Source organism: Monomorium pharaonis, chromosome 3 (genome assembly GCF_013373865.1).
Source record: "Monomorium pharaonis isolate MP-MQ-018 chromosome 3, ASM1337386v2, whole genome shotgun sequence".
NCBI lineage: Eukaryota > Metazoa > Arthropoda > Insecta > Hymenoptera > Formicidae > Monomorium > Monomorium pharaonis.
Genome location: NC_050469.1, coordinates 32111175 through 32138698, shown reverse-complemented (window position 1 = coordinate 32138698; position 27524 = coordinate 32111175). Strand labels below are relative to the sequence as shown.

The 27524-nt window shown below is 27.4% G+C and overlaps 1 protein-coding gene across 1 annotated transcript; it reads left to right on the top strand.

The window, feature by feature from the left end:
- Positions 1–357: 357 nt before the first annotated feature.
- LOC105834207 (beta-mannosidase) lies at positions 358–26817 on the top strand. The gene is made up of 16 exons (XM_036284442.1): positions 358–974; positions 2360–2475; positions 4059–4691; positions 6304–7230; positions 7324–7597; positions 15167–15313; positions 16183–16212; positions 16351–16497; positions 16578–16726; positions 16804–17009; positions 17944–18205; positions 20677–21403; positions 22283–22711; positions 24218–24432; positions 24504–24707; positions 25816–26817. Exons 1-16 carry the CDS (start codon positions 890–892, stop codon positions 26071–26073), a joined length of 4809 nt encoding a protein of 1602 aa, XP_036140335.1. The 5' UTR covers positions 358–889; the 3' UTR covers positions 26074–26817.
- The last annotated feature ends 707 nt before the right edge of the window (positions 26818–27524 follow it).

Genomic DNA, 27524 nt, shown 5'->3' with positions numbered 1-27524 from the left:
GCTTGTATGTTAAGGCCCTTACACATGAATTGACATAACTGTAACAGTAAGGTTTAGACCAATCACGTACTTGAATTAGTCGGTTACGGCAGGTTACGGTTATGGTTGCTCAATCCGACGCGTCAAAACCTTACGTTATGGTTATGTCAATTCATGTGTGAGGGCCTTTACTGCTACGTCGTCTATATTGTAAACAGCTTGGCCGTAGATTTAGCGCTGTTACGACTAAAACACTCCATTGTAGATGGCCCTTAAAGCCCGTCTACAGAAGTCGCAAGCAGCCAGTTGCGACTTGCGACAGCCAATGATTGTCGAGCTTTAACTAGAAACTAGGCGCTCATTGGCTATCGCAAGTCGCAACTGGCTGTTTGCGACTTCTGTAGACGAGGCTTTAAAGACTGATTGGTCGACACGCAAGTTACTTTTACGCAAGTTACGCCGCATATGAAGTTAGCTTTATCCGCATTTCGTCTTTTTCCACATAACTACACGAATCAATCAAATTTTACTAGAAAGAGACAGAACGAGACTTCAACTCTTCTTCCCATCGTAAAGTTTCCGTCTTATTTTTTCATTTTCTTCCGATGTCAATGGTGCGTTTGACGTTGTCATGCGGATTGGCACAGATAAGATAAGATGGTCAAGAGAAATAACTAGCATCTTCTGACGGCGATCCAGGATCTAGTGATCCAAACGCAATAGAGAGGAACATAGAGGAACAAGAGGAACACCGAATAGGAAGGAGCGATGCTCGAAAGGCTCTTATTTACGTTTTGTTAAGGAAGATTCCCGCGCGGGGACAGAGCCGCGGGCACTGTGTTTTCCGTCTGATACTGATAAGGAGAAGAAGTTCGCGATTTGTACGAGTCCGCTCTATCTTTGACAAGAGATGTCCGACGGCATGGAACGCGAGAAAAATGAGAGGTTAACCGCGAGGGAAATCGAGGAGGAAGAGATGAAGCGCGAACTCACAGGTAAATGGATATGTTTACAATGAGGATATAATTGGAATATCAGGATATAATTGAACACGATCGCATAAAGAGGACATGACAATTTTAGAATATAATTTTTTAATAATTTTGATGTAATAACCGATGGTAGAAGGATAAAAGTATCGTTCTTCGTTCAATGTGTTTAGTTAGAAGTTTTCCTTCTTTTTTGCAAATAATAAAACGATTACGTTGCACTAAATAAACAATATGTAACGTTCGTTTTAATCTGGAATTTGTGTTAAATTTTAAGATATAGATAGTTTCTATATATTTCTAATTTTTAATACTATTATATATTCTGTTATTTTAATACTATTATATATGTTTATAATTTCTTATATTCTATGTGTATCCTGATGTTGAGTAGAGAGGATTTTTTATCTACTAAGCTATTCTAATATTTATATTTGTTATGTACTACTATTACTATTAATATTATGTAATGTCAATAATATTTGTTTTTAAATAGCATATATTGATTATCTAAAACCTATTTGAAGCTTAAGGGAACGTATAAATAATCACGTGCTATTCAGAAACATAAACATTTCTGTGGACATAAAAACTCAATCTTATGTATTTTAATACACAGTATGTCCTGCACATTCTGTTGTATATAATCAAGCATGATTTTATTTAAAAACATAGAAATATATTTCTAGATTTTCAACATTTAATAAACTTTAATTACATTGTTTTATAAATGATTAGTAATATTAGTTTTGTCTTGAACAGGAATTGTATTAATAACCTTTGTTATAGTAAAAAGAAAAAGATATAATTACAATTGAAATAGTAAAATAATTAAATATAATATCTCAATATATCATTTATAATTTTAATAATTATTATATATATATGATATATAATATTGGAATACATATAATTTTTCTAAAAATAGTTTAAATAACAAAAATATATCTTCTCAATATTGAAAATTAGTTATCTATAATATCTTTACAAGATGTCTTATATACATATTTTGATTCTTTAATTATTCTTATATTACACATGAAGTGAATATTACACATAAATAGAATATTAGCAAGAATAAATTAATGTAAACTGATATAAATTATAGATAGGAAACAGAATATACAACAACATAAAAAACTAATGGTTAGGGTAGAACTAGACTTTAGTTCACATGGCTGTAAAGAAAATATAGACATTAGCTTCAAATAATTAATGTGTTTAGAAATTAAATTTTATTACTAGATGGAACAGTTTAACAAAAAATCAATGACTCAAAAATTCTACTCTACCTAACATGTTTAATTTTTAAATGTTTATTTTTAAATTTTATTTTGAATAATATGAAACTAAAAATTTATTAATGATTAACATTTATTTATTTTTTTTAGGTATAGGAATATATGAGCCAGGAATCTCGTATAAAGAAATGAAAAGATTACTCGAATTTGTCAACGAGTCTCAAGATACATCGAATGTTACTTCTAATAATAAAAATATGCAAGAGGTATAGGATAATAAAAATAATAATAATAATAATAATAATTTATAGATTGCATGTTGCATGTAACTTTGGGATATATTAGAGGCTAATCTGCATAATCTGTTCTTTGCTTTTTGCTTATAGCCTTTTTGCCTCTGCACATCATTTTATCGATGAATGTTTTTTATCATGTATTGTTTTTTTTTTAATCAGTTAATTTTTATTTCGTTAATTTCGATAAACAGTATGCGAAAAGATAAAAAGATAATAGGCAAGAGGCAAAAAACAGGAAGCAAAGCGTATATTGTAGATTAGCCTTAAAGAGGTTTTCCAATCTTTTCACAAGAATTCGCAGTGTTGAGTATGCCTTTTACACACACTTCTGTATGAATTATACAATTCTCTTTAAATATGAAATTATTAGTGAAAATGTATTAACGATGCTCAGCACATTATATTTATTATTATAGATAATTTTTTTGTGAATTTTTTATATCAGTATTTATCAATATAAAACCATTATTGTTGAACGATAAATTATCATTTTTATTGCTTAAATTTGTTCATTATTTATTGTTGTAAAGATGGCAATGCCAAAAACTCCTAGATTGAAGAAGCTCTCCACTCTTTACATAATATAAGAACAGGATAAAATTTTGAAAATAAGTATGATTGATATATAAACATTTTTTACTTTTTTTGACTTGTATAATCTTCTTTAAATAACTTCCTAAAATAATATTGAGAAAATCTTATGGGAACAAAGGTTTTAAGTAATTTAAATGTAAATATAGTAATAAAAATTGTGAAAACACTATATGTTTAAAAAAGAATGGAATTTGTAGAATAGAGTTTAAAAATAAGTGAAATTTTTACTGTATTATTTTCGTATAAAAATAAAAAAAGGTTCATGAATCCAACTTTTTTTTTTCAATTTGTCACTATTAAAAATATTGCAGTGATACTTATTACTACATTTAAATTATTATTATAAATATTTTTTTCAGTTTTTTTTCACATTAATATTTATTATTATATAGAAACTATTTTTAAATATCAAATTATGGTTTTTATTAATTGTTTTTATTTATTATTTATTATTTTAAAGATGGTAAAGATAAGTAATATAAGAATTTGGAAAAACTATATTTATCTATAAGAAAAAATAGAGTTTAAAAACAATTTTAGAATAAAAAATACAATTCTACCATAGAAAATCATTTTTGTTTAAAAAAAAAAATGTTTATGAGATACACAATTTGTCATCACATTAGTGAAAAATATGATAAACATTTGTTATTATATTTAACTCGTTTATTATAATTAAAAAAAATTTTTGTTGCTAATATTTTTTTACATTACAAATATTTTTAAATAAATTAGCGGTTTTGTTGCTTTTTATTTTATTATTTACTATTTTAAAGATGACAATGCCAAATGGTTCTATATTAAAAGATATATATGAATGAAAAGTCATGTAACTTCTCTTCACTTTTTTTAATTTGGAGAACTTCTTTAAACCTGAGATATTTTATGTAATGACAGTAACGATAAAAATAGAAAAGAGATGAATAACGAATTCATTGTCTGGTTATGAAACTTTTTAGGAGACACAACATTCCGATAACGAATGCCTATCAGATATTACATCCAACATGAATGTGCAGCAAGAGATGACCTTGCAGGAATGTACGGAGATGCCAAGACCGTCGTATTCGTACAAATTGAATCGCACATCTCCAATGATGCACGAACGTAAGACCGTTCACTGTATCAATAATCCGGAATCTCCGTCCCTTTTCGAAGCAAGGAATCCTGTGTACAGACGTAAGAGTTCCGACAGCGACGAGCTGTTTGATGTTACCAATTCCACGCACAGTACAAATCGATTCTCTTCATCGAGATTGAACAACGCATCGCGGGAGTACCAGAATACCGCCGCGGCGGAGAAAAAAACGGGAGCACAGGATGCGCAGAGCGAGGTCGTCCAGAAACTGGAGAGATGGCGGCTGAATCCGCTCGACGTCTGCGTCAATGAAAACGACGTGCCTTTGCGACCGCCAGCTCGATCTTTGGCTCGGGAACGTACGCCATTTCAGCATTGCAAAGAGGCGCACGTGCCCGATCAGTGCGACCAAGTGATACGGTCCGTGAGCCAGCACTTGAAGGAAATGGCGGATTTGTGGTACACTTGGCGACCCATTACCAATTCAATATTTCAGTGGGGGTCACCCATTCAGGTGGGTACCTCCCTACAATCCCTCCCTACGTATCGTTCGTATCGTTAATGAGCGAGTAAAGAGTACTCTGCTTTTTGAAGAATGTATATTTAATACGTGTTTTTCCAACACGTTTGTCATAAAATTTAATGTATTGTTATTGAATAATTTATGTGCAGCAATTCTTTTAAACATAAGTGTCTCGCATTTTCTTAGGCATATTATTAAAACTTATATTCACTTTCTATGTCGTTTTTATATATTTGAAACGTTTATTTTAAATGTGTTAATTTGAAATTCTTTAGAGTTATCAATAAAAGTTGAAAAAATTTATGACGAAAGAAATGCATCAATTTCTAGAGATGTGCGAATTATTTTAATACGAGATAAGATTCGATTTGATTCGGATTTTAATTCAAACTATTTCGATATTTAACCTGAAAATTTCGAATCTAAAGAATTTGAACACATTCACATTGACGATGTTATAAAATATACGTAAATTGACTTTCTGTTATATTATGTAATCAATATTATTTTTTTAAATATTTGTTTTTATTATTAAATTTCAATCTAATAATAATTATGTTGTTAACTAAAAGTTATATTTCGATTTGATTTGGCGTTAAAAAATCTTAATTTGCACACTTCTGTTAATTTCACGAAAAATCTTTATAAGTAGTTATGTTATTCATAACTTGTTCTCATTTATTAAAGTATCTTGTAATATAATTCTATTTTTCTTTAAGATTATGCAATAATATTGCAATACACCATATCCAATAAGGTGCATTTATTAGAGGAAAAGGTGGTAGTATGACCTTTATTTACATTTTGTACATTAACTTTGATAATCAGTATTTTAAATTGAAAACAGTTACATCATTATTTCCTCTTTTAGACTTAGGCCCGGTTCCACAACTAACGGTTAAATTAACTGGTCGATTATTCCATTGGAATTGACCAATTGTATTTGTCGTTAAGCAAAATTAACAAATACGATTAGTCAATTCCAATGGAATAATCGGCTAGTTAATTTAACCGTGAGTTGTGGAACCGGGCCTTAAAGTTATAAAATTTTATTAAAAATGTTATTTATAAAAATGTGACTTCTAATAATGTAACACTGAATAGAAGAAAAACAAGTGATACTAAGAGAAACAAGAGAAACTAAAATACAAGTAATTTTATAAGCAATCACTAAGAAGTCATCTAATAATGGAAGTATTACGAGTGGCCATTATACTACCTTCTTCTCTACATCACTATTATTTATACTAACGCAGGTGCATACAACTTCCGTACGTTACTTGTCGCTTCCATCACTTATGTCAAAGTGTACATGTAAAATTATTTGTGAGCCATTTTGGCATTTTTTGCTGAAAAAATTAAGAAAAGAAAAAACATTTATACACAAATACACGTACATTTGATATTTTTTATTAATCCTATAAAATCGAATTTATATATCAAAATATGTATAATATACATGGGTGTTTACAGGAGCACACAATTGCCGAATGAATTTGTAAATTGCGAGAAACATTTTTGAATAAATTATATTTGTTTACAAAAAAAAAATAGTTGTTTACTTCATTCAATTTTATTCTGATTCTGATCCTTGTTTCTGTAGGTCGGCCCCGCTAACAGTAGTTTGGATAAAAAATCATTAACAGAATCTAAGACTGAACCGACCATCAAATCAACGGAATGTACATACCGAGACGGTTATGAACGAGCTAGTAAACGTAAAGCGAATACTATCATCGGTAGGCTGAATACAAAGAGTTCCACTGAGGACGAGGACGACGATCGGTATGACTTTGTTTGTGTTAGAAAAAAGAGAGTTAAATCTGATAAATCAAACAATATAAAAGGTGATACGAACCAGAATGCGCACGCCAGTTATAAAAAAGCAACAAAACATTCGAACGTGATCACGAATGACGTATTAAGTGATGAAAATACTGACACAGAAATTAACAGTGAGAATGTTAAACATCTAGGTTCTAAAACTAGAACCGATGAAAAGGACGAAAAAATGTCGCCTGAATTAACCACGTATCCTAGAAGAATAACACCTCCCAATCCTAAAGCGCGTTTAATTCTGAATAAACAAAGAAGAGTGAACGCTAAGGCGGCTCCAAAGACGAGACACGCTAATGAAAATAAAGTTAAACAGGTGAGAAATAAAAAAAAGGATAATACATTGACAGAAGAAGAAATCCGTCAGAAACTGGAAGATGACTGGAACGATGAGGAAGAGGATGCAGTGGAAAAGGATGTGGAAATTCGGCCGCTGCCAATACCAAGAAACTTACGATCTAGATTACGACAGAAACAGTTACCAGTTAACAAAACAAAAACAACGAAGTTGGAGAAGGTGCAGGAGACAACGAATAAGGAAGAAGATAGTGATGAGGAGCCAAACAAGAAAAAGAGACTGAAAGTTTTCGAACAAGAGAAGAAAGAAGAATTATGCGAAATAGAAAATAAAAATGGAAGCTGGGAACATCAACTTTTATCCGATGATGAGGACAAATCATCTAAGATGGATCGAGTAAGTTAAAAAAATTTATCTTTGAATCTGCCTGTGTTTCTCTTTAAATGTTTGATAGGGTATATCGCTTACTTCTAACTTTTTTATTTATAGGAAGTTGATACGCAGAATAGCAATCAATCCAATAATGTACCTACTTCAGTGAAGAATGTGAACTGTCCTATATGTAATAAATTATTTCCACATAATGAGATAGAAGGTCACGCCGCTTATTGCGATCAATTTGAGACAAATAACGAAAAGGATGATAATGAGAGTAATCAATTTGGATGTAATATATGCAACAAATATAAGACAAGCAATGGAATGGAATATGAAGAGCACGTACAACAATGTATAAGTAATAGGATAAATCAAAAGCCACATGGTACGTTTAGTATTATATAATTTGTTGTTTAATATTTTTTTGGTTTCCGATAAATACTATCTTATCGTGATAACGGATGTAAGATAACGCTCTTCCATTTGTACTCAAAAGTTTGATTGCCGTTTTCAATGTATTGTAAAAAATCTTTTAAGGATGCATTACACTTAGAAGATGTATTACATGAATATTATGGTAAAGAATCCTTTAAAAATTACTGATTGTTTTATATGTACGTAATGCAAAAATTTAGCAACAATTTTGTACCTGAATGAAAAATTATTTCAGTAAGAAGTAGAAATGTAATTTAGAAATAATGACAAAAATTTGAATCGTTTTATATGCATAATTTAAGTGTTCAAAATCATTTATATAATTTCAGTATAGATTAATTATTTTATAGATAAATAAAATTTATTTATTTATTTACAGAACAATTAGAATTTAACTTAGAATTAATAATATAAAAATAAAACTTTGCATAAATTATCTTAATCAAATTTTTATATTTGAAGTAACATATTTGAAGTACTTATTTTAAAAAATCGATTTTTTTTTGTTTGTAATTTAATTTTTAGTAAAAGAATCAATATGTTATAAAAATGTGTTTTAAAAAAACAAAAATATATTACTTATACAACTTTTATATATATATATATATATATATATATATATATATATAGTTTATTTAAAATATAAATATTAACACCTTTTTAACTTTAATTTATTTTGCAGGGATTGTAAGTGTGATAACATCTTTAAGCATTGTCTGTTTTACACCTGTTTTCAATAATAATTATATAATATTATTTATATAATATTAGTTTACACGACTATTAATCAGTTTTGGTTAACCCTTTGAGTACATTAAAGGTCAACATGATCTCAACGAAGTTTGCCTTGAAATATCTTTAACTTAGAATGTCAAGACAGGCCTCAATGCTACATCTGTTATTGATTTAAAATTTCTACTTTATAATCAAATAGTTGTTATATGCTTTGGGGCGTCAAATTTTATATTTTTCTTGACTGCATACAACAATTTTCTTTTTATCAGGCCACCAGATATTATTTTTTGATATGTAAACTTTATACCAGAACTTTTTCAAACCAAAAAAACTAATAGCGTCTCTAAGATACTTTCTCAGCTAGTTGGGGTCAATTTGATCCCATGTGTATCGAACGGTACATATAGAAAGTGTGTATTTAAAGAGTTAACATTTGTAGTTATAATTATTAAATATCATCAACAAAAATTGTTTTTAGAACATTACATTTTTCTTAACAATACATTTTTATAGCTTACTTACTTTATTTTTAAATAAACAAATATACAGGTAAATCCGATTTGGTAGGATTTATAAAATTGAATTTAATTGGCATTTATGTGACATTTTATGTCAGTAATTGTGATTACAGATTAGTAAACTGCAGATCAATAACAACATGGTTATCTACGGATATAACTAAATTTGCGTTTAATAACGTGTAAACGTAGTCGATGAAAATTTGATGAAAAAATTACTGATTTTATATATATATTGCATTCTTAAAAATTACAGATTATTCTATATTACATTCCATTTATATTCTAATATTGCAGTTGAAAATATTAGAAAAAAATTGATAGCAATTTTCTATTTGAATTACAAATTATTTTAACAAAGAATAAAATGCGCTTAAATGGAAATGTGTTAAGAAATAATGATAAAATATAAGTATTTTAAGTATTTAAGATGTATGTAAGATGTTTTTCGTTGAGATGCAGAGGTTAGTTGTTCTGTAAATAAACAATATTTATTTATTTATTTATTTATTATTACAGCAACTAAACTCAGAATCGCTGTAAAGGTCAGGTTGGATATATAAAATACTTATATAAAAAATGGAGATTTTTATTATTTTTTAAATGTAGTATTAACGAAAAATAATAATAAATAATGTAAGAAAATTATAAAAATGTATTGTTATAAACACAGTTTTCATCTATAATTTATTAACAAAAATGTAATGTTATAAACGCAACTTTTATCTATAATTTATTTAAATTATAAATATTAACACATTTGTAAGTGTAATACATTCTTAAGTGTTTGTAGAAGAGATTCAACAGTATACGTATGGGAAATTAAAAATTTAATATAATTAAAGGAACTAATATTTTTTATAATAAGTGAAACTAATAAGTGACCGATATGTGAATAATATATATAGATACAGGGGAAAGTTATTTCTTAAAAGTAACTCGTTATCGAATTGAAAAAGTAACTAATTACCGTTGTTGATTCGTCAAACTCATTAGCCTTAATAAATATTGATTCTTTTTTTGTCGTAACTTTTAATACTGAAACAATATCAAATTAAACAAAAAGCTTGTTTTTTATGTTTTCAATTACAATTTTAATAAAAGCAATTTTGTATTTTAAATTCGCAGAATTGCGGAAAATTTGAAGAAAAGATTTTAAAAAGTTTAAAATGTGAATAAAAAATTTTAATTTTTATTAAATTTATAAATGCAGGAAAATTTATACTTTTTTTACATCTTTAATCCTGTGTTAAAAAATTTTACTATGATAATTTCACACTCACAATTGTTCCTAAAATGTATGCTGTAATAATGTAGTTCTATAATTTGTGATATCTTAAAATATTTAAGACAATCTTAAATATATCTTAAATAAAGGATGATGTAAAATAAGGATTGATTATATAAAAATTATATAAAAAATACATTCCAAATGTAAAAAATAACAGTAAAAGAATAATTATTTCTATATTATAATTATTTCGTTGTATTTATAAATTTAATAAAAATCAAAACGCTTTATTTGCATTTTCAATAATTTAAAATCTTTTTGTTTAAATTTTTCAGGATACTGCGAATTTAAAATACAAAATTGTATTATTTTTGTTAATATTATAATAAAAAAATTGTTGCGGAAAACTATTAAAAAATATAACATGTTGCTGTTACAGTTAAAAAAAAAGTAACACTTTATTATCAAAAAGTAATTGTGACGGTAACGTAGTTATATTTTTTCAGTAACAATATTGAATTTTTTATTATAATAATAACGTTTATTAATGTTTTTAACGGTGTTACAAGTAACACGTTACTTCCTAATCCTGATAAGTAGGTAAAAGTCTTAGTCGATCGATGCTGGATGGTAATATCACTTGTATAATCACTGCATTTATATGTATTTTCCAGTAGACTGCGCATTAATTTTCGATCCTGAGACACAGTTTTGAATTGAAGTTAGAATTGTGATTATTATATAATTATGAATCATCTGACTTAGCGGAATCATTGAAATATTCGACAAATTTTTAATTTTAATTGTGAAATTCATTAAATAATTAATTAATAATTGTTATAGAAATCTATCATTAATGAAAGGGATTACACTTACAGGGTTCTACTCTTCTGTTTAGAAGATAGTAATATGACAAATTAAATTGATAATTTAATAGTATTTCTCAAGAATATGTGAAATTTTTATATAAAAGCTTTATTAATATTCTTATTAACTTCTTCAATTTTGACCATGATGACCTGAAATCTGCAAAGTACAAAATAATAAATAATTTGACACAATAATTTATACAGCGTAAATGGTCATATTTTTTATTTTACATAAATAACTTTTAAATGAATAGCTAGATCCTAATATACGATAAACATATTTATGATATATGTAAAAAATTTGTATTTAATGTATACTTCCTCATAAAATTTGTACTACATAAATACTGTAAAATTTTACATACGTTTTAATATTTGATTAAAAAATTAATAACTTTTAAACTAATAATAAAATTTTGCTCAAATTTTGTATAGGTATTCAAACGTAATAATAGAATCTATAAAATTTTTATATTATCGTTGATGTTTTGAGACATTACATATTTATCCTGAAAATACTATAAAAAACTTATTGCGGAAAAGACCTTCACATCCAAGATTTGAATCGAATTTCTCTACTGTTTGAGATAAACATCTTTATCAATATTCGCCCAATGTACATAAATTCACGCAATAATATTACGCACTAAGATCCAGCTCCGACTGAATAAAACTTTTTCTTACTTATTTCTAACATTTTTTTGTTTCAATGTTGTTGACTTAATGTCGTCTTTCTTTTTTTCGTTTTATGCTATTTGAAAAGATACCCATTATTTTGGCTAAATTTTCATTTATATTTAATTTTGCTTGTATTGTCTTTTTCTTTAGGGTCTGAAGATACTGATATCACCTCTACCTCATCCTTTCGCAATTTTAAACCGATAAGTGAACAAAAAGATTCTGAGATAGATTATTTAGGTCAGTTTCCATCTAATAGCAAAAAGAATGTATATACTAGTAGAAAAAGGAAACGCTAATTAACCTCACATCTTTATGAAAATGTAAATTGTGTTCTCCCGTTTCACTTGAAATATAGTCTTCTTTTTTACAAATTACTAGTTGCACACAAATGCTGTTACATAGAACTGACTAATATATGTATTTTACGTTTGTTTATGTCATGTATCTAATAATATATAAAGTGTTTTATTATTTGTAATTACAATGATAAATTCTCTGAGCGATTTAAAATCACGCAACAATATATAGAGAGAAGCCATTATATTCGTTGCAATTTTCGACACTTGGTGCATCATACATTAAAGTGCTTGATCTAGTTGTTTTGCAAAATATTTGAATGGCAAAATAGTAATTTTTCAATATTAATCGTTTTTTGGTTATGACAAAAAATAACATAAAAATATGGTAAAAAATTCTTTGTCTAGCTTTAATTTTTAGTATCTCAAAAAATGGTATCTCAATAAAATCGCAAGTCAATCGGTCGAATTATCTTCAAGATGATGGTCACATGCTTTGAAAACATTCAATAACACGATACCATTTTTAATATATTCTTTAATAAAATTATAATAAAAAGACCTCTCCGTTTTCCTACAAAAAAATTTGCAAACTTAAACTCTCATTTTGATCTAGGTATATTCGTTTAATTATGATTGCAAATTGTGAGATACTAATATATTTATTTTACGACCTTAATTATATTTTTTGTGCAGGTTTGTTTTTTGTTTTTTTTTAATTTTTTTTTTTAATAAAGAATTAATAGTGGAGTCTTAGAATAAATACACATGTATTTCATTCTTTCTTTCACGTTTTTTTTTTTTTGTTTTCAATAATAAAATGAAAATGAGACTTTCTCAATGCAATTTGAAATATATTATACAATATTACTAAGAATTATATACGATGTTACAGGCGATTAAGTATCCTGTTAAATTAGATCAATATCAAAGATTACAGGAGAAAAGAGAGGTATCGATATAATGAAATATTATATTACTATTTCAAAACCATTCCTACAACTCAACTTCATAATTTACAATATATGCGTAATATACGGATACAGACGATCAATAAATGGACATTATTCTCGTATATTTCAGGACATTTATCGAAAGGTTTTACGCATAATGTCTTATGCGTAAAACTTTACACGTGGCAAATAATTTGTAAATATTAATGCATAGAGTCTGAACGTGCGCTTGTAACTCGGCATAAATATATATAATATAATATATAATATTTTTATACCAATAAAATCTGTTAATAAATAAAATATAAAATTAAAATTAACTCGTGAGTTTTTATTAACCCTATCAAAAGGAAGAAACATTTGGTGCGACTCGCGGGATTGGCAATGCGAAAAAGTGTCGAGGTTCACGAAGTACTTATACGATTGTTAATTTCATGCAATGTAAAGATTATAAAAATGCAATATAATGTAATTTTTACGTGTACAGGGTAGTCCTTAAACGATTTAGAACTTTAAAGCAAAAAAAATCGCAGCTACATTTTTTGACGATATTCATACATGAAAATTAAAATTATACCACAGTAACTAAATGTAAAACTACACGAACACACTGTGTGTGTGCGCGCGCGCGTATATGTGTATAGTTCTATGTATATATAACAATTTCACACTAATAATTCAGTTTATTTTTTATTTTTTCTACTAATTAAGTTTTAATGTCGCAGAGATTAAAAGCAGGTAATTTTTTCAGAAGAATTTTGTAACGATCTATATCGAAGACTTAAAAATCAATTGTCAAAAAATCGATTCATCAAACATTAATCGTTTTATCAGTTTTACAAAATATTAAATATTATTTGAGATAATTACATATTTTTTAAAATTACATTTTTGTTTAAACATTAACTATTATTAAAATGTTTATCTTTTATAAACATATATGTATGCGTGTGTATCTATTTTTTCATTAAAAAATGTTTTTTTAATTTAAATTTCAAGTTAAAAACAAAATTAATAACTTTTAATTAAAGTTTCGAACAAATTAAATGTTAACTTCAATCATCAATCATTTTTTAAACATAAGAATGACATTAATGTCAACAATATGTATATAATGCTGATATTATAATCTGTAATAAACAATATATTTGAAACTGTAGGAAATTATATTAAAGGATAAATGGGAGTAGAAAAAATTTTATAAAGTATATAATTATTATAAATGTATGTATGCGTGTATACGTGCGCGCGCCTAATATAATATAATTAAGCTAAAGGAGCACAGACTTTTGCATAACGCATAAAAGAATTAACCAATCAGAGGTCTTTATGTCTATCCTGGGGAGGGAAAATATAGAAAATTTAACTGTTTCTATTAATTAATATAAAATGTAGTTAAAATTTTAAAAATTAAAATTTCTTTATTAATAACAAAATTACTAATAATTAATTAATAAAATATTGATTAATAAAACCTTTAATTGATTAAAACTTCACTCATTTTGATCAAGGTAAAACTTGCTATTAGTATGACAGCAAGTTTGTAGCAAGAACAAGGCGAAGCTTGTAATAGTATAGATCACGAATATATTACACACACACACACACACACACACACACACACACACACATATATATATATAATATATATATATATACATTTTTCGTTAAGAGTGTTCCCCATATATCTTTGAATTCATTCTTGAGTGAATAAAAAAATTATGTATGAAAGTAAAAAAAAGTCTTTATGTCTTTAGAACATTCAAACAAAATTTTATTTAACTAACTTGAATAATTTTCGAAATTTCTGGAAAAAACAAAATTTTTTATTTAACTTTGATCTTAGCTATATCTTCGAGAAAGTCGTTTCAAATATACGCAGGTTGCATGAAGTTTTGAATTCTCTTGAATTAATGATGAAATCATCCCTTAAAATCTAGGATCTTTTAGGATACTTAAGAATCACCCTGTAGCCATTGTTTTATTTTTCTTAGTAGATCAAGGTTAGGGACTGATAAACTTTGCCCTAATCTGAAATGATAATTAAACTCCGACGGAAAAGCATCTGTAGATTAGATAGTAATACAAATAACTGCGCTTTAAAATAATTATTACCTCCTGTCTCTATCTGTTTACTGAAAATTGATACGTTTTTTTTGTGATAAGCGACAAATAACAAGCGAGTACGCACACACGAAGAAGTTTTCATCAAATTATCTGCAGTCTTTAATTTTAGGTAGATTGTTATGGCACACTTCATTGTACGTATCACCTGTTGAAATGAAGTTCTTGATTTTGGCATTGGGAATTTCATTTTTGATCACTGTACATTGTCAAGTTATAACTTTAAATGGCGCATGGACAGGGACCATTAATATCTGCGGTAAATATTATTATTAGACGTTCTTATCTTTTTCAGTAAAAATCTTTTAGAAATCTCTATAAATCAGTTCCAACTTCTTGTAAACTGGAATAATCATCATTTTGAATACATGAAATACTTAAAGTAACTTGAAATACTTTTGAGTACATAAAGTACAAAAAATTTTATTTCTTAATTACATTTACTTCTTATTAAAATAATTTTCATTTTAGATATAAAATTGCAGTTAATTTTATTGTATTAGTTTTGAAAGCAAAATAGAATAATTTTATTATAATTTTTTATTATTTTGGAAAATATATAATACTTTAAGTTAAAATACTTAAATATCTAAAAATAAAATATATAAAGCTGTAAAATATTAATATTTAAATTAGAAGTTGTATGGTCTGGAGGAGAACAAATAATGGTAAAATCAATTTAGAAAAAAATTGTGCGACTATCAAAATGAATAGTTTACACGATAGTTTATATTTTGTGTTAAATTATGTCAGAATAAGATATCTTGTAAACTGTATTGTTAATAACGCTAATGATTTTATAATAGAGAAATTATACTATGTAAAAAATTCATATAAATTTTTATTCAAAAATATGGCGATAGCCTTTCAAACCGATTTTTTCAAATATATTGATTTTTATTTATCTTTCTTAACACAGCAAGTCTCTCTCTCTCTCTCTCTCTCTCTCTCTCTCTCTCTCTCTCTCTCTCTCTCTCTCTTTCTCTTCCCCCTCCCCCACACACCACATATGTAATGTGCATATGTGTACTTATACGAAATATAAGTATTTGTAATTATTTATAATTTTTATATATACGAAATTATTTATTATTAATTATAACTGCAATAAAAAATATTTTTTTCCAGATAAAAAGTCTTTCAGAGAATGTAACAATGGTAAGAACTTGATTTTATAAAAGCTAATTGTAATTTTCTTCAAATCTGATCTGTAATTTCTTTAAATCATACATGGCTTTTTTTAAAAATGTTTTTATTATTCTTTATAAATAATCCTACAATCATTTTATTTTACAGATATCAATTTTAACGCTACTGTTCCTGGGGGAATTTATACAGATTTATATAAGAATAATATAATAGAGGACAATTTGCTTGGAAAAAATGATATTAATAATCGTTGGGTCGGAAATCAATCCGTGATTTACACGAAAAGTTTTGACGGTAATTTATAATTGGAACATAAGATAACAATTTTTTTACATTTTAAAATTATGAGTAGATTCTAAACGTTATATTTTCAGTGAGCGTTGATTTTCTCAAAGCTCACAAGATAATCTTGGTTTTTCACGGGATTGATACGTTCGCTAACGTTTCTTTAAACAATCATGCGCTCGGAGAAACTTCAAATATGTTTTTAAAATATAATTTTGACGTGACAGATTTCATCAAGGTAATTAAAAATTAAGATGGAAAAAATTGTGCAAATTATTAATACATTTTGATAATTTGTTTATCCGAAATATATAGAACGGACAGAATCTACTGAAAGTCACATTTTGTTCGGCTGTTAAAGTAGCCGAAGATTTATACAATGAGCAAAAGAAAAAGTATATTGTACCGCCAGTGTGCGTACCTAAAGAGTATAATGGACAATGCCATATGAATCATATTCGTAAGATGCAAGCCAGTTTCTCATGGGATTGGGGACCTGCTTTTCCCTCAATTGGTATTTGGTAATAAGAGATTAATTATTTAACAGCATGCTTCGTTTTCTTATTGTCTATATTTTTGCTAATATCCCAGATAGCATTTTTTTGCAGAATTTTATAATTATTTGGAACTTCATGTATTTTAAATTTAGAAGATCTTTGAAAAAAATTTTAATTTTGTCGAATTTTTTACGTTTTTTTTAAATTATAGAAGATTTCTTAGACTATCAGAATTTATATACTTATGTAAAGATTTCCAAAAAGAATGTAGATTGTTTTTACATTGTTTTATAATTTTCAGATTTTATAAGATTGCTTTAGAAGTTATAGCATGAAAAATTCTTAGAAAATATCCAAATTTACATATATGAATTGAGATTTCTAGAAAATGTTTTCATAATTGCTCTGAAAGAAGTCTTTTGTCGTAATGGGATCTAACGAGTAGTACCGCCGATGGCTGACTGCAGCAGTTTTATTTTTTTTAGCAATTAAAGAATCAATAAAATGAATAAAAGAAATAAATAAAAGACGTAGCATTGTAACATTTTTTAATTACGTGTTTTAAATGATAATAAAGTAATAACGTGTTAAGATGATAATAAAGTGATGTTTTAAAGATAAATTTCCAAAATTGAGCTTTAAAATAAAATATTTTGACAGTATAGTAAATTAAATGTTATATTAACATAAATATATAGGCCTATATAGACAAGATGCCTATGTAGTAGTTAAAATTGATAAATTCTTATTTAAGTATATTAAATATAAAATATTAGATATATGTGATTCGAAAAATATTTAGCTATTTCAAACCATTTTTGAAAATGTTCTAATTCGTAAAAAAATTTAAGAAATTTTTTCTAATGTCATAAAATTTCTACAGAAAAATACTGAAAAAAATATATGAAAAATTGTGGAAAAATTTTCACCAGTAATAATACGAAGTAATTATTTACAGGAAAGATGTTGAATTGATTCCTGTTAATGATATATTCATCAATGACATTACGACTGACATACACAAAGAGAATAATACCTGGAACGTTCTCGTCACAATATTTCTTGAGGTAGCGCAGAGCAAGGATGAACAAGTCACAAGTATCAGTTGTCATGTAGCGTCGATATTACACATTTCACAAAACAAACTTATCAGTAATACCAATGAGGTTTTACTTGATGCAAGTGAAAAATATATAAATGTTTCACTTATTGTACCTGTGGTAAGTTCTAACGATTGTTATTATTAATATTGCAACAATTGCAAGAAATTACAGTGCATGTGTTTATCTTTACTTTATTTTTTTTTATTTTACCATTTATATCTGTATTTTATAGAAACATATTGTACGCGTCCCGAACTATATGAGAATTACGTTAAAATAAATAGATCTGTCGATATTCTATTAGCACTTCACGTTTAGTCTTCAAAATTCAAGTTTCCGGGCATAATAATTGTTTAAAAAATGTTTTAATTAATTATAACACCGTAACTCTTTAAAAAACCATTGTACGCGTCCCGAACTATATGAGAATTACGTTAAAATAAATAGATCTGTCGATATTCGATTAGCACTTGACCTGTAGCCTTAGAAATTCAAGTTTTTTGGGCAAAATAATTGTTTAAAAAATGTTTTAATTAACTATAACACCTGAACTCTATAGAAACATATTGTACGCGTCCCGAACTATATGAAAACTGCGTTAAAATAAATAAATCTGTCGATATTCTATTAGCACTTCACGTCTAGCCTTCAAAATTCAAGTTTTCCGGGCAAAATAATTGTTTAAAAAATGTTTTAATTAATTATAACACCCTAACTTTTTAAAAAACTATTGTACGCGTCCAGAACTATATGAGAATTACGTTAAAATAAATAGATCTGTCGATATTCGATTAGCACTTGACGTGTAGCCTTAGAAATTCAAGTTTTTCGGACAAAATAATTGTTTAAAAAATGTTTTAATTAATTATATCACCTGAACTTTATAGAAACATATTATACGCGTCCCGAACTATATGAGAATTACGTTAAAATAAATAGATCTGTCGATATTCTATTAGCACTTCACGTTTAGTCTTCAAAATTCAAGTTTCCGGGCATAATAATTGTTTAAAAAATGTTTTAATTAATTATAACACCGTAACTCTTTAAAAAACCATTGTACGCGTCCAGAACTATATGAAAACTGCGTTGAAATAGATAGCATTGTCGATATTGGATTTGCATTTCACGTCGAGCCCAAAAATTCAAGTTTTTCGGGCAAAATAATTGTTTAAAAAATGTTTTAATTAATTATAACACCGTAACTTTTTAAAAAACTACTGTACGCGTCTAGAACTATATGAAAACTGCGTTAAAATAAATAGAACTGTTGACATTCGATTAGCATTTCACGTCTAGCCCTCAAAATTCAAGTTTTTCGGGCAAAATAATTGTTTAAAAAATGTTTTAATTAATTATATTACCGGAACTCTTTAGAAACTTATTTTACGCGTCCGGAACGATATATGAATTGCGTTAAAATAAATAGAACTGTCGATATTTGAACAGCATCTCACCTTTAGCCCTCAAAAGTCATGTTTTTCGGCAAAATAATTGTTTAAAAAAATGTTTTAATTAATTATATCACTGGAACTCTTTAGAAAATTATTGGACGCGTCCGGAACTATATGAAAACTGCGTTAAAATAAATAAATCTGTTGATATTCAATTAGCTCTTCACGTCCAGCCTTCAAAATTCAAGTTTTCCGGGCAAAATAATTAAAAAAAAAAAATGTTTTTATTAATTATAACACCATAACTTTTTTAAAAACTATTGTACGCGTCCGTATCTATATGGGAACTGCGTTAAAAAAAACAGAACTATCAATATTCAATCAGTATCTCATGTCTAGACCTATAAATATAAGTTTCCCATCTAGATAGTTGTTGAAAAATACTTTTAAAATTTTTTAATTAATTAATGTTGTCTATCTGAGATGCCAGTTACACCAAATTCACGTGCGCAGACGTACACGCATATATACGTATGTTTTGTAACAAAAAATTATTTTTTCATTAATTTAATCATCAGAACTATTGATAGAACGTCTCTAAATGATAGGACTCTATAGATTTCGTTTTCTCTGTGGTCGTATATTCGAAATACGGTGAGATGCTATAATGTGATTTTGGAAGTTAGCATCTCATTTATAAAATTTTAATTAAAATAGATAATTCAACGAAACTATTGTTGATACCTATCAAGAACTGTAGAACTATGCTGGATGCAAGTAATTCTGCAGTATTTTTATGAGATGCTAAACTTTGAGATGCTAACTTCACACACGTTTAATCGGCATCGCGGAAAAGCGACAACAATACTTCGAGAGATGCGAGTATCGATGCCATGCCCTTTTTTAGAAAGGATAATTATTATTGCAATTGCTATTCTTAAAATGTAAAAAACTAAATAGCGCGCGCGTAGCGCGCGCCTGTGTTGTTCTAGTTAATTAAATTTTGAAACTAATAAATTTTTGATGAAATTTTAATGAAATGTTTTATCAAAATGTGCTAAAATAGCATTTGGAACACTTAACAAAACATCATCATTGGACATTTAACAAAATGTTATCGAAATTTTATCTAAAATTTACTAAAATTTTTTCATTAGGATAGTTTAATGTTTTTCTTTTTCCTCTTCTCCATAGGATGTCGTTGAGACCTGGTGGCCGAATGGTTACGGCAAACAACATCTGTATTACATGACTGTTATTGTGACAACAGCAGACAGTGTATTATACAAGCACATTCGTGTAGGCTTTAGAACGGTGGAGCTGGTGGAAGAACCTCTGAAAAAAGGGTTAAGCTTCTACTTTCGGATAAATGGCGTACCGATTTTTGCTAAAGGCAGCAATTTTATTCCAGCCAGTGTCTTTCCCGAGCTAGGTGCTAAAGAAGACACTATTAGGCACTTGCTGTTGTCAGCCAAGGAAACCCACATGAATATGCTAAGAGTGTGGGGCGGTGGCGTCTACGAATCGAAATTATTTTACGACCTGGCTGACGAGTACGGAATTATGATTTGGCAGGATTTCATGTTTGCGTGTGCTATGTATCCCACGAGCGATTCGTTTTTGGAGAGTGTGAAGGCAGAAATATTGCAAAATGTGATACGTTTGAAAAATCATCCGAGTATCGTGCTTTGGGCTGGTAATAACGAAAACGAGGCAGCGCTTTATGGGAATTGGTATGGTACTGGTACCGCTCAGGTTTATAAAGAAGATTACGTAAAACTTTACGTGAATCTATTGAAAACGGAAATAGAGAAATTGGATCCTGTAAGACCATTTGTCGTGTCCAGTCCGGGCAACGGGGCGTATGAAAAAACATACAATTATACTGGAGTAAACCCTTATTCGAATTTCTATGGCGATGGTAACATATATATATATATATTTTATATATATATATATATATATATATATATATATATAATTCTTTTATTACTTAAAAAGCATTCTTTAGTTTTAAAAAGTGGAGAAGAATTATGACTCTTTCTCCATATATCTTCATCTTTATCTTTTATAAAAGATTTTTGTATTGCTGTCTTTAAAATAATAAATAACAAATATGATTTAAGCAATAAAAACGATTTGTTATTTAAAAATAGTATCTTTATAATATTGATAAATATTGCTATGGAAGAATAGAAAAAGAATTGTTTATAATAATTAAAAAATGAAATTTTAAATAATAATAATGCTCATAATAAAAAATGTAATAAACACATACACACACACACACACACACACACACACACACACACACACACACACACACACACACACACACACACACACGACGTTGCTGCTACAATTACAATAATATACATAACATTTAAAGAGACTTATATAATTCATAAACATTTTATACTCTTATACGAAAATGTTTCGATAAAATTTCATTTTTAATACTATAATTTCAAAATGTTCTTTATTAACTTTATTCCTTCTTATAAATATAATTTTTCAAAATTTTTATATCTTATTTGTAATTGATTTGTTTAAAATCTCTCATTCTCATTCAAAACTTATATACAATGCTATTTAGAAAGTTATATTAAGTTTAAACAAAATTAAATTATATGAACAAAAAACTTGGAAAAATTTAGAAGAAATTACTTAAATTATATATAAATCATAAAATTATTATCTTAAAATCAAATGTATAATATGTAAAAAGACTAAACAATTTTTTTAAATAAAATTCAATTGAATATAATGTTAACACTGAATGTCTGTGTTGTTTTTTTAGTTCATTATTATAACTATCTCAGAAATGGATGGGATATCACTCAATATCCTCGGACAAGATTTTGCTCTGAATACGGATTTCAATCTTGGCCATCGATATACACAATAGCGACCGCTATACAAAGCACGAAAGATCTTCGCGTCGACAGTGACTTCGTCAAGCACAGACAACATCTGCCGCTCGGCAATCAATATATGCTGCATCTGATCTTGCATAATTTTGCTATACCACAAAGTAACGATAGCATTCAAGATTTCACGAATTATGTATATCTCAGTCAGATCAATCAAGCTGTCTCTATAAGGATAGAGACAGAAGCGTACAGGCAAGCCAAGTCCGAGGTAAATTCTATTGGTGAGGGTATGACAATGGGAGCTCTCTATTGGCAGCTAAACGATGTCTGGCAAGCTCCGTCGTGGTCTTCCATAGGTAATTAAAGACATTGACAAAAAATTCTCATTTTAAAACAATTTTTCATATTTTAAATTTAATAAACTTTCTAAAAAATATCTTAAATTTCTTCAGATTTCATATAAGTTTTTCTTCATACATAGAAGTTTTAAAATAATTTTAGAATTTGTATATACAATAAAGAGAACTCCTAAAAAAACATACTTTTTTATTTCTTCTGAAAAGTGTTTTAATTCGTAAATGAAAATTCTTAGAAACTTTAAAAAAGAATTATAAAATTACACAAATTTTGAAATTTTTAAGAAAATTATGTGAAGAATTTGAATTCTGCTTCCAGAGTGTTTCTTTTTTTCTTTCCCAGAGAACATTATGACGTCTTAAAGACGTCTAAAAGACGTCTTATATTTCTATAAGACGTCTTATAAAACTATCAGAAAGACGTCTTTTAGACGTCTTTAAGACGTCTTATGACCCGATTTAAGACGTTTTTAAGACGTCTAAAAGACGTCTAATTTTTTTTATTTATGACGTTTTTGAGACGTCTTATATAAAAATTATTTTAGACATCCCTGGCGAAAAAATTTCTACAAAATTCTAAAAAACTACAAAAATTTACAAAAGTGTTCCAATTCTGGCATTTTTTTGTAGTTTTTACAGAAAAATGCTAAATTTGAAACACACTTTTGTAAATTTTTGTAGTTTTTTAGAATTTTGTAGAAAATTTTTCCGCCAAGGATTCCAAAAGCTAGGTTTATTATTTTTTATTTTTTATTATTTTAAACAAAATACTTTATATTTATATTTCATTATTTTTATTTTATTATTAAGATAAGTTTTTTTTATAAATACAAAATTTTATATTATATATTTCAATTTTATGTTTTCGTGATTGGAAATTACAGAATTTTACAGAGATACTGGATTCAGTCACATATTTTACAGCAACTTAAGCGCAACACTATTATCGTCCGGTTTATTAATTGTCAAAAACTGTTGTCAGAAAGGTTAATTATTTCCAATAACAGCCTACACACGCGATACGTACGAGAGTTAAAAAGTTGTGTTGTATTAACGTATCCACACTCGGCTGCGTTACACAGCAAACCAGGACAAAACGTCCCAACACACACGCGATACGTGCAAGAGTTCAAAAATTGATACGGGATAAGCACGTCGATCGACTTGATCGCATCACACGGCAGATTTGGTTATGTGCGTCATTCGACGTCTTAAAAACGTCTTTCTCAGACGTCGTAAAGACGTCTAAATGGCGTCTCAAAGAATGTCTTAAAAAAGACGTATTTTAGACGTCTTAAGAGAGACGTCTAAAATAAGACGATTTTAAGACGTCATAAAGACGTCTTTTGGTAAAGTCTCAAAGACGTCTCTTTTAAGACGTCTTAAAGATGTCTTTTAGACATGCGTGTTGTCTGGGTTACTTCAATATGAAAAAATTATATTAGTTGTCTTAGTTATAAACTATAACTAGATCGTTTGTATGTTACAAAATCTTCACATTTACAGATATCAAAGGTCGTTGGAAGATGCTCCATTATTATGCCAAAGATTTCTTTGCACCCATTATCGTTACACCACATTTATCCACGTCCAACGAACTCTCGATATATGTGATATCCGATCGATTATATACCTTAACAAATTGTACAGTAAAAATTGATTTCTACAAATGGGAATCCATGAAATCTATATTCACATTATTCTTCAATGATATTGTAATAGTGAGTATGAAAAATTAACGTGTGTATTACACTTCGTATACAAATATCCGCATATGTTGACTCTTTTTTAGGAATCTAATAAAGCTATAAAAATTACATCTTTTTGGTTGGACAAATTCCTGTTTCAAGTGGGTTGTGGATCATTAAAATTCGCCAAGAAATCTTGCATAGCCACTTTATCTCTCACAAATAAATCTGGATCTTTGATTGCTCCAATTAATTACGTATATCCTGATGCGTTAAAAAATGCGGATGTACCAGTAGCCAATGTCACTGTAAGTGAATTAATTAATATTACACAATGATGCGTGGTGGTACATCGTTATTCAATGTGCATCGACATTGAAAGAATTTTACATCGCTCATTATAGCGATAATATATTTGCGATGTCATCATACCCAGAGAAATGTTATTCTCTTACTAAGAATAATTATTAAATTTTAGTTTTTTCTTTTACATCTAAATGGAAATTTTTATAAAAAATATTTTTCATTTATTTGAAACAAGTAATTACTTAAAATAAATCTGTGTAAACGAAGAAAAACATATGTTTCAATTGAGTAAATATTACTTATTGCAATTCATGTGCTACAAATTTTTAATATACGAACTTATAAAATACTTAAGTAATATTAACTAAATTGAAATATGTTTTCCTTTGTTTATACACACATTTTAAATATTAAAAAAATTTTTTTTGGTTTTACAAATTTAAAATAAATTTATTACTTTCATTAATATTTGAAATAAAAGAATATTTAACAAATTGTGCATTGAATCTCGTTTTAATATTAAAAAGTAACGATTCATTACTCATGTGTACGAAAACATGTGTCACGAAAACATAAATTATTTAAAAAATACAAAATAATATTATAGAAATTACTATATCATTTGATAGAAGATACTTTCTAATTTGTATTCATTTTCAACATTGTTTTTTTAACTATTATTTAAAAAATATTGTCCAAAAACAAAGCAATTCCAAATTCGGTGCCTTTCTCCTATAATTTGAATGACAATGCAAAAAAAACTAAGTTTTAAAACTCATTCTCTTTGGCATGTGAAATTGTGGAATGCTAAAATTAATATGCTTATTGTTACGGAAAAAATATGGATAGCTGAAACAGTAAGCATGCTACAATTCTAGCACACCACAATTTTATATTTCAAAGGGAATGAATTTTAAACTTTATTTTTTTTTTTGTAGTATCCAATTTATAGTAATTTACATTGCTTGTATCGTTGATGAAAGATTTGTGTAAATATAACGTAATACATAAATGATTCATGTAGATCATATAGAGCAAATAATATAATTTTGAATTTGAAACGGCATAAATACTATTATAAAAATATTTATGCAATATTTCTTGTTTCAGATAAGGATAGAAAAGAATCACTTACCTGGAGAACTTTCCAATTATGCAGATTTCAAAATTATATTATCGACAGATAACATAGCGTTATTCGTGTGGTTAGAAGTGGGCAATATACATGGTCGTTTTTCGGAAAATGGTTTTCATATGTTCATAAAAGAGAAAGAAATTATTTTCCACGCGTACGAAGCAACTTCGGCTGAATTATTGCAGAGCAACATAAAACTCACTCATTTATCAGACATTTACAATGTGCAATAACAATTTTGACGATAACTACTTGTTAAAAAAAGGCAAATTTAAATTAGTAACGCATAAAATTTATCGTGAGGCAGATAATTGCTATTACAATTAAATTGTTTGAGAAACAACATGAGTAAAAAATATCTCACTTTTGGAGAATTGGAAAAATTTAGTTTTTATTATACCAGTGTTATTTAAAATAATTAAAAATATGTTTAAAATATGCTTTATTTCATCTCGTACATTAAATGTCACTTTTTGTGATGTAAAATTTATTTTTTTAAATAATTTTGAAAATTTTGATTTATAATTTTTAATAAAATGAGTATTTTCGTACATGTAAAATAACATTTAATTGGAAAATTTTTTAAATATATTCTTCTATAGATTTTATAAAATAATAGATTATATCTTAAGATATTTAACTTTATTGTTGAAAAATGTGCAATTCATAAGGGATAGCAAACATGTAACATTAAATTTCAGGATGCTAAAATGACTCGTTATTGCTTGTACTTTTATAGAATATAATGTAAGGAAAACAATTATTGATTTATGATGTTTCTTATGTAAATAACATAAAATAGATCTGAAATCTAGAGAAGAAATTAACTCTGTGACTGTGTGAAAAAATTGTATATCCATTTTTCCTTCTAAATTTCCTACCATCTTAATTTCGACAAAAATTGATTTGTTGTTTCTCAAATAACCAGTTGTATATACAATATTTTTGTGAAAAATACTACATAAATTTTTAATTGCATAAATTTACACATATAAATTTTTATTGATAAACCAACTTTCTTAGTTAAATATACTCTGTATCTTCAGGTCCTTGATAGAAAGTAAGTATCATAGTGTAAGTAAATTTCAAATCCAATAAGAATAATAAGAACAATTACAGCTCCACCGACTATTGTAGACATTAAGCTAGTCATCGCGTTTTTATAATTTAGGACATACGTGTGCCATATAAATGTTAAGAAAATTTATTAGCATATTTTTGGTTACACATTTGACATAAAAAATACACAAATTTAAAGTCTTGAAGTCAGTACCGTAACATATACATTAGTTTTTTGTTTACACTTAATATCAATAAAACATTGTTCTCGAAATCATGATGTAAAAAGAAAGATTTATCCCCGAGAATACGTAACAATCAACGTTTAGGTTAAAATGTTTAAAAAATGTACATGCATATAAATATGCATATACATGTACATACATATTAACATATATAAGGACTGCGTTCACGCACAATGCGCGTAATTCATCTTTGTTGTTTGTCTGACTTTAAATAAAGATGAACAATGCATTAGGCGCATCATGCATGAAACGCAACGCAATCAAGATTATTTTCGTATTTAATTCTCGGGTGCATTTTAATTCAAATGTGATTGGTTGCTTTATCGTTTATCCGTATCATTGCATGCACAATGATTCATCTGCTCTTCTTACATCATGTT